The sequence below is a fragment of the Anabrus simplex genome, chromosome 1 (assembly GCF_040414725.1).
Source record: "Anabrus simplex isolate iqAnaSimp1 chromosome 1, ASM4041472v1, whole genome shotgun sequence".
Lineage (NCBI taxonomy): Eukaryota > Metazoa > Arthropoda > Insecta > Orthoptera > Tettigoniidae > Anabrus > Anabrus simplex.
Window position 1 is genome coordinate 1,541,944,479 of NC_090265.1, and position 12,648 is coordinate 1,541,957,126.

Here is a 12,648-nt window from a genome sequence, read left to right on the forward strand (position 1 = left end):
GGCCTACGGGATGGCCTAAAATGAGATGGAGGAGCTCTGTAATGGATTGTATTGAAAATAGGGGTGTCTATATCAATATAGTGCTGGAAGAGTAGTGGTGGAAAGATTGAGCAAGGTGGAGAACTTTGGTACAATACCCTACCCAGAGAGCATGTGAAAAAGGGAGTGGATGAATAATCAAGAAACATCCTTTCCTGACCATTCTGTGATAAATAAATTGTACAGTTCCACCCCTTAGCTTATTTTCACAGCCTAGTTTTCCTTTGTCAGTATCTTGTGTTGATGTCAAACCGTCGCACTCCAGAGGATATGCCCAGCTATTTAAATTTTGTTAATTTAATGCTTTTTAATATTTTAATGTACAGTACCTTAATTTGTAAGATGGGATCTATGGAGTCATTTTAATGATATGCAATGAAAACAGCATGTTTTCTGTTGTATTTAAGGCTGAGAATGACTTTGCATAAAGCCAAAACTTAAGTCTCTGCATTGGAGTAATTTGTGGTAAAAGCTACATCTAAAACCTAACATATCTGCTACAGCCATTAAATATTAAAAGGTTTTTTTAATAAGGAATATACCCAAGTTAATAAGTGGATTTAAAATCACCGAGGCCTCATCCACAGTAAATTGTGTGATGCTCTCAAGATGGTTGATTGAAAAGTATTGGATATTCTTGGCAGGATCTATGACAGTAACCATTGTTGACATTGTTGCTTTTTTTTTTCTTTTTGCTAGTGGTTTTACGTCGCACCAACACAGATAGGTCTTATAGCGATGCTGGAATAGGAAAGGCCTAGGAGTTGGAAGGAAGCGGCTGTGGCCTTAATTAAGGTACAGCCCCAGCATTTGCCTGGTGTGAAAATTGGAAACCATGGAAAACCATCTTCAGGGCTGCTGACAGTGGGATTCAAACCCATTATCTCCTGGATGCAAGCTCACAGCCGCGCGCCTCTAACCGCATGGCCATCTTGCCCGGTAACATTGTTGCAATGAGATCAAAATCCTCCCTCACATCTTAGGTCACTGCACATACAATGAAACTCTAGGTGCTAGACATCACAGCAATCATTCCATCCTGACCTTCGGGCATGGCTGTCCATGAAAAGTTCTTAGCATCTCGATACCTACCAGTGCTCATTGAATAGCAATCATCACCTTCGATGAAAATAAGTGGGTATATAATTGATCCAACAGTGAGATTTGAGACTGATGTGACACAGCCAGCAGAAGTCAATGACGAGGAAAAAAAAAAGAATACCATAGATACAATCTATGTATTTCTTACTGTATTAATGCATACAACATCAAGAACCTTGAAGTTGTGGGACTTATGGCCGGAGCCAGAGGCATGATTACATTCTTCTTTGTTGATTTTTGCAACAAACTTGGAATCAGCAAGGATGTCTTCCACACCGTCATCCTCAGCATTGAAAGGATCCACTATGACATCATCTACATTCATCCTCATGTTAATGCACTCAATGCACTGCTAATCACAAATCTTTCTGTTTGATATGTATATTTCAAATCCTTAATTCATAACTGCTGTAGGCTATTAAATTATAAACTTTATAGTATTATGGACCCGTGCAGTCAACTGTAATTTCAGATAGATTAACAAATATAAAATTTAAGCTTCATCAGGAAGTCAACTGCTTATCTTTCAAAGTGATTTGTTTTCTTTTTCAGGTTGGGTTCTTTCCAAAGAATTATGTACGGGAGTTATCAGATACTTTTAGTCTGATGAATTTAGACTGAAGAGAAAGTGAATAGTCAAATACTTTCTTTCCTATTTGCATAGACTGTGATAATCATATATCTTCAAACTCAAGTCAAGCTGCCACATTGTTGAAAGATGCCATTGGTCACTAAGAAGGGAAAATATAATGACAACTTGTAAAAGAGTACATGTAGCTGTAGTTATGTAATATAGATTGAATGTTTTTTTTTTTTTTTTAGACTGAATGTGTTACAGTTTAACAAAGTTCTGTATGAAAAGAGTGTTGATCTACTATTCATGTAAGTATGTGTGCTTTGCTTAATGGCAAGTTGGTCTAATAGTTAATACAAAGTAATATGAAGTTGGTTAATCGTTGTCATCATGTGCTTGCTTCATTATTGAATTAAGAATTTTATGCATTTGTAATCACGGTAAGAAAGTTTTCCACAGAAGCTTTCCAGCAGGTGTAAGTATAAAGAAAATAATTTAGGATATTATCCTGTAATATCTATATATATAAAATAAGAGTTTTGTCTGTACATTGCTCAGAATTTTAAAAAGATGGTATTTCTGTATCAGTCGTGCCCACAGTAACAAGGAAATGCACTTTTTACTTTTCCGTAATTTCTGTCTGTCTGTCTGTCTGTGTCTGTCTGTCTGTCTGTCTGTCTGTATGTATGTATGTATGTATGTATGTATGTATGTATGTATGTATACGCATCACGAGAAAACAGCTGAAGAAAATTTAATGAAAATCGGTATACAAAGTCAGGTAATAAGTCGCTACAATCTAGGCTATAAATAATTTTATTCACGCTGGCTGAAATGGTATTTTAGGGGAAGGCCTAAAATTTAATTCTCAAATATTTATGTTATTAGTGGTCATATCTTAATGAAGATCGGTATACAAAGTGGGGGAATAAGTCGCTATAATCTAGGCCATAAATAATTTTACTCACGCTGAGTGAAATGGTAGTTTAGGGGAAGGTCTAAAATTTAATTCTCAAATATTTGTTATTAATGAACGTACCTTAGCGATAATCGGTAGGGGATGTCAACGGGTAAGTCGCTACAATCTCGGCCATAAATAATTGTATTCATGCTGAAGAAAACGGTAGCTTAGGGGACGACCTACAATGGAATTCTCGAATATTTGTTATTAGTGGTGCTATCTTAATGAAGATTGGTATGCAAAATCGGGGAATAAGTCGGTATAATCTAGGCCATAAATAATTTTATTCATGCTGAATGAAATGGTAGTTTAGGAGTAGGCCTAAAATTAATTCCCAAATAATTCTGTTATTAGTGGTCGTATCGATAAATACTACATAACTAAAGTTATATAGTATTATATTTCCGATCATTTATTTCTTATACATTGTTACCATACCGGCTATGATCAGAGATATTTATAAATTTGAATTTTTGTTACTAAGTCCTTATCAGCGTCGAGTCACGAGAAAATGGGTAGACAGGCTTTAATGAAAATCGTTATGTAAAGTCGGAGATTAAGGAACTACAGTCTACGCTATAAATAATTTTATAAGACGCCCTAAGATCACAGAGTCGAAGGAAAACTAAATGTGAATGCCTACAACAGAGAAAGCTTATAAAATTGATCAGCAATAACATTACATTGATCATTGTTTGTTGTGATGTGCTTTGTCTTCTGCTGCCACTCATCTCCGATAGATGGGATTAATGCTGCGTACCGAGTATTTTTTTTTAATTTGCCTTACGTCGCACTGACACAGTTAGGTCTTATGGCGACAATGGTATAGGAAAGGGCTACGAGTGTGAAGGAAGCGGCCTTGGCCTTAATTAAGGTATAGCCCCAGCATTTGCCTGGTGTGAAAATGGGAATCCACGGAATAACATCTTCAAGGCTCAAGAAGTTAGTAAAATAACCACCTAATCGATTAGGTAGTTATTTTACTAACTTCTTGATTATATTCACCGATACGGTCATGAAATGGACAACTTGTAATCTTCAAGGCTGTCACTGTGGGGTTCGAATCCACTATCTCCCGGATGCAAGTCCACAGCTGCGTGCCCCTAACCACACAGCCAACTCGTCCAGTCATACGAGTGTAACAGTCTGCCTAATTATTGGCGGAAAGTGGCTGGGGAGTTAGGTAACTTTCTTCTTTAGCTTGCCATTCCCCTGTTTCATAAATTTTCCGATGCTACTGGTACGTAACACACTGGTTCATCATAGCATTTGAGCTATTCAATCCCTGCTCTGAGGCACTGACTGGAATGAGAAGTGTGCATATTTAACGGAATAATGGCAGGTTCACGGTTGTCTGCGGCCTGGTCATTCCAGCTCTGGAACTTTGGACTGTTGGACTGGCACCGTAGTACTGTTCGTTAAAAGTGAGAAAGTGTGCAGCATTTCATTTGATCAAGTATTTTATATGATAACATAGCTTATTATCGCTACATTCCTACTGAAGTTTTTGTACTGACTTATACTGACTTCAGATAGGAAAACCACAAAGTCAGTCTTTCTGAGAATCCCGTCGTGAAGCACGGGTACATCAGCTAGTCCTATAATATGTATATCAGGATGTATTGATTCTTATCTGTGATTTTCATAAAAGTACCAAACACTTCCTACGCACATAGATCCATAAACTGTAATTAAGTAATTGGTTTTTTTTTTTTTTAAATAGGTGAGAACATACTCATACTAAACAGCACATTCCCTAAAGAGCAGATCTTAGCACTAATAGAAATGAACAGAAATTGGTCAATGTTTGCAAGATAGGAGAAATGGTAGTTCATGTTGCAACTATTTTTGGAAGTAGAAATTGCTTTAAATTGAAAATCAAATATAAAATTAACACAATATGATACACAAGGTCCTGAGAACATCTATTTCTTCTTCTTCTTCTTCTTCTTTTCCTACACCTGTGGGGTAATGGGTGTAAATTGTGTCACACATATGTGGATTTTGCCCTGTTTTATGGCTGGATGCCCTTCCTGATGCTAACTCGGTGTGCAGGGATATAATCACTATTGTGTGTTTCTGTGGTGGTTGGTAGTGAATATAAAGAGGAAAGTGTTGGGACAAACACAAACACCCAGTCCCTGAGCCAGAAGAATTAAGCAGACATGATTAATATCTCTGACCCGGCTGGGAATCGAACCCGCAACCCTCTGAACCGAAGGCCTCAACGCTGACCATTCGGCCAAGGAGTCGCATACGCATACACACAATCCTATTCAAGCAGAATGACCACACTCGCTAATTACTGCCTATTTACAAGTCTTCATCCTCTTAACAAGTAGGAAGTCCAGCTCGTTGGTATTACTTGAGAGGGCTATAATCCTTATTGACAGGCTCATCTTGCTTCCACTTCTCCTCAAAGTCCAGACACTCGACACAGCAGCTGCGTGCAGACAGCTAGGTTTGAACACAAGGCCACTGGCCACACAACACATGATGACTGTTCCTTGGTTCAACTTGAGAGAGAGTCCAGTAATTTACACAGTCAAATATAGTGAGTTACTTAAAACTGACAACCAAACAGCAACAATTCAACAGTGCTAGCAGCATGTTAATACTCCTCACCAACAGCGACCATTACCATTGTTCCAATTACAGTCATTACAGCTGCCCCCACACACTGACTCGATGATGGTCCTCAGTCCACGGAAGTACACACACATACATACATACATACATACATACATACATACATACATATACTACTCCAAGGCAGTATATAGTATCCTAGAAATTCTGGTCATTTCGATTTTCAAATTTTCAGGAAGGCTACTCAGACAGATGCTATTACCAGAAATGACTCCAATCATCCAGGGCAACATTTTACAGCTTAATTAATAGAGCTATGAACATACCTAAGAAGAATTATAATAGGAAGATAAATGTAATCCACCAAATTGCTCGTAACAACGGATACTCCATAAAACTTATTAATAGAATGATAAATAAAAAGAAAAATGAACCCAAAACAACTTTAGTTAAAGATCGATAGGGAGAAGAAAAATTTGCAATTCTAACTTTTTGAAATAAGCGCACTTATCAACTGGCTAAAATTTTCAGAAAAGGAACATCAATGTTACTTACAAAACTGTAAATAATACCAATAAGATCATTTTCAATTCAGATAAAATTGAGAATAAATGTATATTTCATAAGTCAGGAATCTACAAATTGACATGCCAAACATGTAAGCAGCGATACATATGACAGTCTGGAAGAAGTTTGGCTATAAGGTATATTTATTTATTTATTTATTTATTTATTTATTTATTTATTTATTTATTTATTTATTTATTTATTTATTTATTGTATGGCATATATACATATATACAGAAACAAGAAAGCAAGTACATTATATTTTAATGTCTAAAGATGTTATCCATTCTAGAGCCTCTGTATTGGCCTCTATAAAATCAAACCAATCTCCAGGGTAGGCTCTTCTGCTACACTCCTTTACAATGTGTTCGACGGTTTGAAAAGGAGCACCACAGTCACACTCGGGGGATTGTATCTTTCCCCATTTATACAGGGACGCAGCACAGACACCATGACCACATCGAATCCTATTAAGGATGGTCCAAGTTCTTCTTGGGAGATCAGACCTCGAATTAGGTGGGAAGAAAGGCCAGAGATGTTCACCTGTTTCTGAGATCCAATCTTCCTTCCATTGGGCGTAGGGGTTGAAATTGTCTTCTGTGAGCTTCTGAGCGAACTTAACTGGCGGATGTCTAGATTTTAACCGGTTCCTCTGAAGGTCAGGAATATTGGAGTGGATGGGCAAGTCAGGGTTCCCATTCATCTTGGGAGTATTCTCTCAACAGTGCTTGTGCTCTGCGGAATGAAGGAGGCATGATGTTGCTCAAGACAGGAAGCCAATGGGTAGGAGTTGATCTTGTTACACCTGAAATAATCCTCATTGTTATAAGGTATAAAGAACATGTTAATGCAGTCAAACATAAAAGATATTCACCAATGGGAGAGCATATGCTTGAAAAGAATCATAAATTTACAGACATTTCTAATGGCTTGGAATTAATACATTTGGTCAAAAAGGGAAAATTAATGAATGTTTTAGAAAGTTTAGAAATTTATCTTGCTCCAGAAAAATGACCTTGAATCATTTAAGGAAGAAAAAGAAAAAAAACTTGAAGATCTTAAGTTTATTTAGGCATTCTCATTCAACATCATAAAAAAATAAAAAAATTTATATAATGGTGCACCCTTCTGGCGTCCAAGTACGACACACGTAAAAATATCCCGGTAGCTGGTGTTCTCTTCAAGGTAAATCTTCATAAAAATGGTTTAGATTAACGTGGATTCAGAGAAAAGACTTGGATTGCACGCGACATATATATATCTCCGGATGAACGTTTCCATCCTATCGCATTTTTTAGTCAATCAGTCAATCACCGCAGGTCTTGTGGTAAAATCGCATGAACAACAAGTTAGAAACTAAGTCAACATACATCTAATATCTAAAAATCAGATACTCACTCATTTAAAGTAATTTCATAAGAAGAAATTTATTAAGCTAACTGAATATGAAAGAAAAGAGAATGTAGAATATACTGATACTCTTCCAAAAATGTCATAAAATTGATTATTATATACATGTATTTCATTTTAGTCGGCGCTGGCTTTCAAAAGAAAATTGGATTTAATTCCTGACATGAGCTAACTTCTTAATACATTTCATCTGGTATGAAAATCATTCAATTAATCAATTACATTATTAAACTAATTATTAAACTGAAAGAAAGTTTATCATTCATGTCTCTGACTATCATAATATTATATTCGTTTCCAAACATTTAAAAAAATCTGACTATGCGAGTTACTTTCGTATTGGTCGCTTGTATATAGATGTTTTTGTTGAATGACGTGCTAAGGTTACTACCCGTACTGCCTTCCAAAATCTCGGCACCTATCATCCAGGTCTATCATATTTACGTATATAAATAAATCATGAATCATCTTTCAAAATATAAAATAATCTACATCACATTTCTAACTAAAGTAATTCTTAATTAACCTTAATTTCTTCTTATGAATTTACGAATTATCCGTATTTCGAATTAAATGATTTAAATAACATGCAAAAGTGTTTCCAGGAACGAGAGCTTCTTCGAATTAGGCTAGATTTTGAATTAACCGATTTCGAATTAACAAGGTTCTACTGTACACAGATCTGGCCACAGAGATAAAAACCATGTGGAAACTCAACAATGTTATCATAATTCCAGTAGTGATTGGATGTAATGGTATTATACCAAAAACACTACACAGGAGCATTGAAGATCTTAATCTCCGCCCTCTCACTTACAGAGAACTATGAAAAGCTGCAATCCTGGCCACTTGCCATATAGTAAGGAAGTTTATTGGCATGAACCATCCACCATGTACACACCATATACAAAGGACTAATGAAATTTGCCGATGTTATTTTATCTGAGTTTGCAGAAGATCAGGAGAAATTACTGAATGTTGTATGGAATGGATGCAGTCTTGAAGAAAGAGTAGAAGATGCAAATAAACAAGTCCAAAACAAAAGTAATGGAGTGCTGTCAAAGTCAGGTGATGCAGGAAATATTAGATTAAGAAATTAAGTTTTAAAGGAAGTAGATGAATATTGTTACTTGGGTAGTAGAATAAAGAATGATGGTAGAAGTAAGGAGGATATAAAATGCAGACTAGCACAAGCAAGGAAGGGCTTTCTTAAGAAAAGAAATTTTCTCACTTTGAACGTTGATCAAGAAATTAGAAAAGCATTTTTGAAGACTTCAGTCTGGAGCACAGCTTTGTATGGAAGTGAAACATGGACGATAACTCACTCAGAAAGAAAGAGAATGGAAGCTTTTGAAATCTTGCTCTGAAAAGGGAAGAATAAAAAATCATCACTAGGGGTGGAATTGTGTGTTGTTTATTTGGCCTTCATTTTGGTGCTTATTTCATGGAAATACCAGTTACAACACAACAAATTGTATTATGCAGTGCAAATATTACAATAGCAAAACATGCTTACTAACCTTTATTATTGCATTTTAAATACACATATATAGTGTGGCAGAATGGTGTTTGTTACAGCATAGCAATATTATGACAAATTATTCTTATTATCACGATATAGAAAAGATAAATAAGGGATCGTGGAAGCAATATAATACAAAAGCTGGGCTATCCAGAGGTAATCCGAAGATGGTACCAGAGGGGAAATAGCAATGTATATACAGGGAGGAAGTTTACAAGGACGCTAGGAGAAAAATCAGAATTGCCAACGTTAAATGAACAACACTGAATGTATTGAAAACCTAAGACACAAATGGTAGAAAATGGCATGGAATCAAGAAAGTCAATGAGTAGAACATAGTTTACAAAAAAGGGCCAAATTTATGATTACATCAGAACAGCATTTTCACAAAAACCACAAGAACAGAACAAATGATTCCCAACCAACTGCACAAAATACGTAAGAGAATAGGAAAAGTGGAGAAGACCAAAAAGTAGGGAAATGAATAATAAGGAGAGCATTACAAAATTTAAAATCCGGGTATTCAGAAATAATAGACCTGGCTTAGAAAGTAGAATGCAATTTCCAAATATAGTTCCAAATACACTGAGTGTAAGACCAGTGCATATTTGCCCAGTAAGATAGAGGTGAACAAAGTCCAGGGGCAGGCCATTTAAACAGCAGAAGAATACAGAGTAATTTGAAGAACCAGAAATTTTTCGAAAGTATCGACACTCAGAAAGTTCATAGTCACTTAAATCAAAACAGCAGTTACTTCAAAATAAAGGAATTAGATATCCAGCTGCCGCGTAATCGATACATAATCGAGTACAACACTCGAAAGAAAGTAAAGCAGAGTTCAGAATACAGTACCTCATGGTCAGAAATTAAGTCCCATACAGATGTGAAACTGCAGTCGCTTAAGTGAGGCCAGTATCCAGTATTCGGGAGATAGTGGGTTCGAACCCCACTGTCGGCAGCCCTGAAGATCGTTTTCCATAGTTTCCCATTTTCATACCAGGCAGATGCTGGGGCTGTACCTTAATTAAGGCCACGGCCGCTTCCTTCTCACTCCTAGCCCTTTCATATCCCATCGTCACCATAAGACTTATGTGTGTTGGTGCAACGTAAAGCAGATTATAAAAAAGATACAAATAATTATAATTATTGCTCTATTTGACATATTCCAGTCAGGACAATTAAGAGTTAATAATGATGATATTATTTGTGGTGGCATGTGTTGTAGTAGTAGTAGTAGTAGTAGTAGTAGTAGTAGTAGTCGTCCCTCAGAAATATTTAATTTTGCAGCTAAACTTCAGTTTGGTATGCAATCTAAGTACTCTCTCTCTCTCTTAAAGTTCTGTTGATTTGGCATAGCCCATTTTAAGAGTTACTGTATTGTGATATTTTTATGGCACATGATGGCAACAAAACCTTCTGAAAAATGTCCTCTCTCTAATGAGAAGCAACTTGCATAAAATAAAAAAGGCCTATGTTATTGCTCCTATGTACTATTTGAACAGGTATGTAGTTATGTTAAGATTGTATAGATATTACTAGAAAGAAAAGTAATAATGTTGTTAAAAGTTATAAATGTATATTATTTTTAAAGACAAGGTAAATTTTAAATGAACAGAGTTTGGGGGAAATGCTTATATTTATCTATCCTTTTTACAGGATAAACAGGATACCTATATAGTTATTGGGAAACCATGTTAAATTATGATTTTGGATAGCTTTCAACTTTTAATTATGTTTAGGTGGAAGCTCCTTTTCATTAGTTAACCTTCTTCCAATTATTACAGGTTTTGAAGCTTTTGATTATGTACTATATAATTGTCATTGTTGACAGATAAAAGATCCTGTAATTAAGAATATCAACAGTGACCTTGTGTGTATCTGGAATGTACCTTTGAATTTAGTAGAAGAGACTACAGAAGTTATTTTCCATAGTGCCATGATATCATGACATTTAGAGAATAGTTAACAAATAGGACATGAGAATATTGTAGGAGGGTTAACCAGTGAAAATGTGTTTCAGAAACTTTAAAAATAATGTAAAGAATCAATATTGTACAAAACTCCCTTGACCTTTCAGTAGACATGTCCCTTTTCTCTTTTGAAACGTATATTCATGTGGGTGATTTGTATGTAAAGTTAGTAGTATACATGATAATTGAACCAGAAAGTTTTCTTCTGTGCCTAAGATATTTATATTGGCTCATAAAGAATATTTGTGAAAGATTTCTGGTTTTATTGTCATTGTGTAAATGTGTTTAGCTTTTATGTTTGTGATCTAACATATGTGTTATATCTTTACCGTGTAAGGGAATAAAATTTACTGACATGTGCCAAACAGGTATTTTGAATGATAGAATTGTATATTTATATTATGTGCAAAATATGTATTATACTGTGTTTATCATCACTGTGTCAATTACTTTGGGAGGTAATCTTGTACTGACATAATTTTTATTAAAAGTTATACTGAGTGTTTTTGAGCAGAAGTCGACATAAAAATCTCTCTCATGATAGAGATAGTAAAACACTTTCTATTCTGTTAGTGTGTTATCATGTATCTGCATATATATGAGAACATTTGTATCATTTGAACTACTACCTCTTTTATTACTCTCGAAGTTGCATGCGAATGAAATCAGTTCAGAATTAAATACAGATTTTAACAGGTTTTTTTTTAGTCATTAAGAAAGTTAGCAAAGGGAATACACTATGCAACTTTTAAAATGAAAAAGGAATCTATGTATTTTTAAATGTTCATGACTGGAAGGAATTATTTATTGCTTATTATACCAGTATTCAGAAAACAGTTTTTACAACTCTGTTCTTAACACGAAAATTTTATTTGTAGTTGAATATGTAAATTAAGAAGTTGATTTATGGTTTAAATTGTATATAGAGTAACTCAATTAATCACTTTTTGTATTTTAGGCATAAGAAAACATAAATGGAGGGTTTCTCTATTTGATTTGGACATTGTGTGATTTGCATACCATAAAATAGGGTGAATCCGATCATTTACCTATTTTTCAACAGTAGGAAATGTTGACATGTTACCATAACAACAGTCCCATAGCTGATCACTATTTTGAGTTCTAGATGAACTGGTCTGCGATAATGGTTTGTAGTTCATGGGACTAACAGTTACCATTGTGAACAGGTGTTTCTTATGTGTGCTGCACTCATGAAGTAAAGACATCACTTAAATAACTTCTGTTGCCGGCAAGTATCTCAGTTGCAGAATTGTTAGGTTATGATATCTTTACTCTCATATGAAAATACTGTTGTTCATTTTCATTGCCATATTTAACACCGTTTTGACACCATCCATCATCATCATCATCATCATAGAACCCCTCCAGCATGCCGGGTAGGCTGGTGTTGAACAAGTCTTTGCCATCGTTGTTTGTCCAGAAATAACTTCTCTACCAATTCCCTCCTCTTCTCTCCACATCCGCTCTCAGCTGGTGTAGCCATCTCTTCCTAGGTCTCCCCACTGGCCTTCTTCCTTCAATCCTTCTTTCTAGGCATACACGTGGTGTTCTTGTGCCAGGCATTTGCTTTACATGTCCATACCATGTTAGTCCTGAAGTCCTTAACTTCTCTTCTATCGAGTCCACTTCCAGTTCCATTCTGATGTTATCATTCCTTACATGATCATTGCATGATTTTGGAGCGTAGTTCATAGAAACGTCACTTCACGTGCTTGTAATTTACTTACTTCTCTCTCTTCTGGTGTACATGTTTCTAGACCGTATGTGAGGATAGGCACAAAGCAATTTTGCTGGGTGAATCCGATCATGCAAGTTTATAAGAAGATTCTTGGACGAACTCGAAAATGAATATCCTAGCACAACCATTTGAATATCATGCTTTTTCTGCCTCAGG

The 12,648-nt window shown here is 35.6% G+C and overlaps 1 protein-coding gene across 3 annotated transcripts in view; it reads left to right on the forward strand.

Annotated features, from left to right (window-relative positions):
- Window positions 1-12,648, forward strand: part of Vav (Vav guanine nucleotide exchange factor) — a 632,485-nt gene that overhangs the window by 503,921 nt on the left and 115,916 nt on the right. Inside the window, exon 17 of one of the 3 annotated variants that reach the window (XM_067138058.2) lies at window positions 1,693-2,246. The exons of the other annotated variants lie outside the window; for them this stretch is intronic. Within the exon in view, the coding sequence (XP_066994159.1) occupies window positions 1,693-1,761 (69 nt within the window). The 3' untranslated portion in view covers window positions 1,762-2,246. Of the gene's footprint in view, window positions 1-1,692; window positions 2,247-12,648 lie in introns of those variants that run through there. 3 annotated transcript variants of the gene reach the window in all.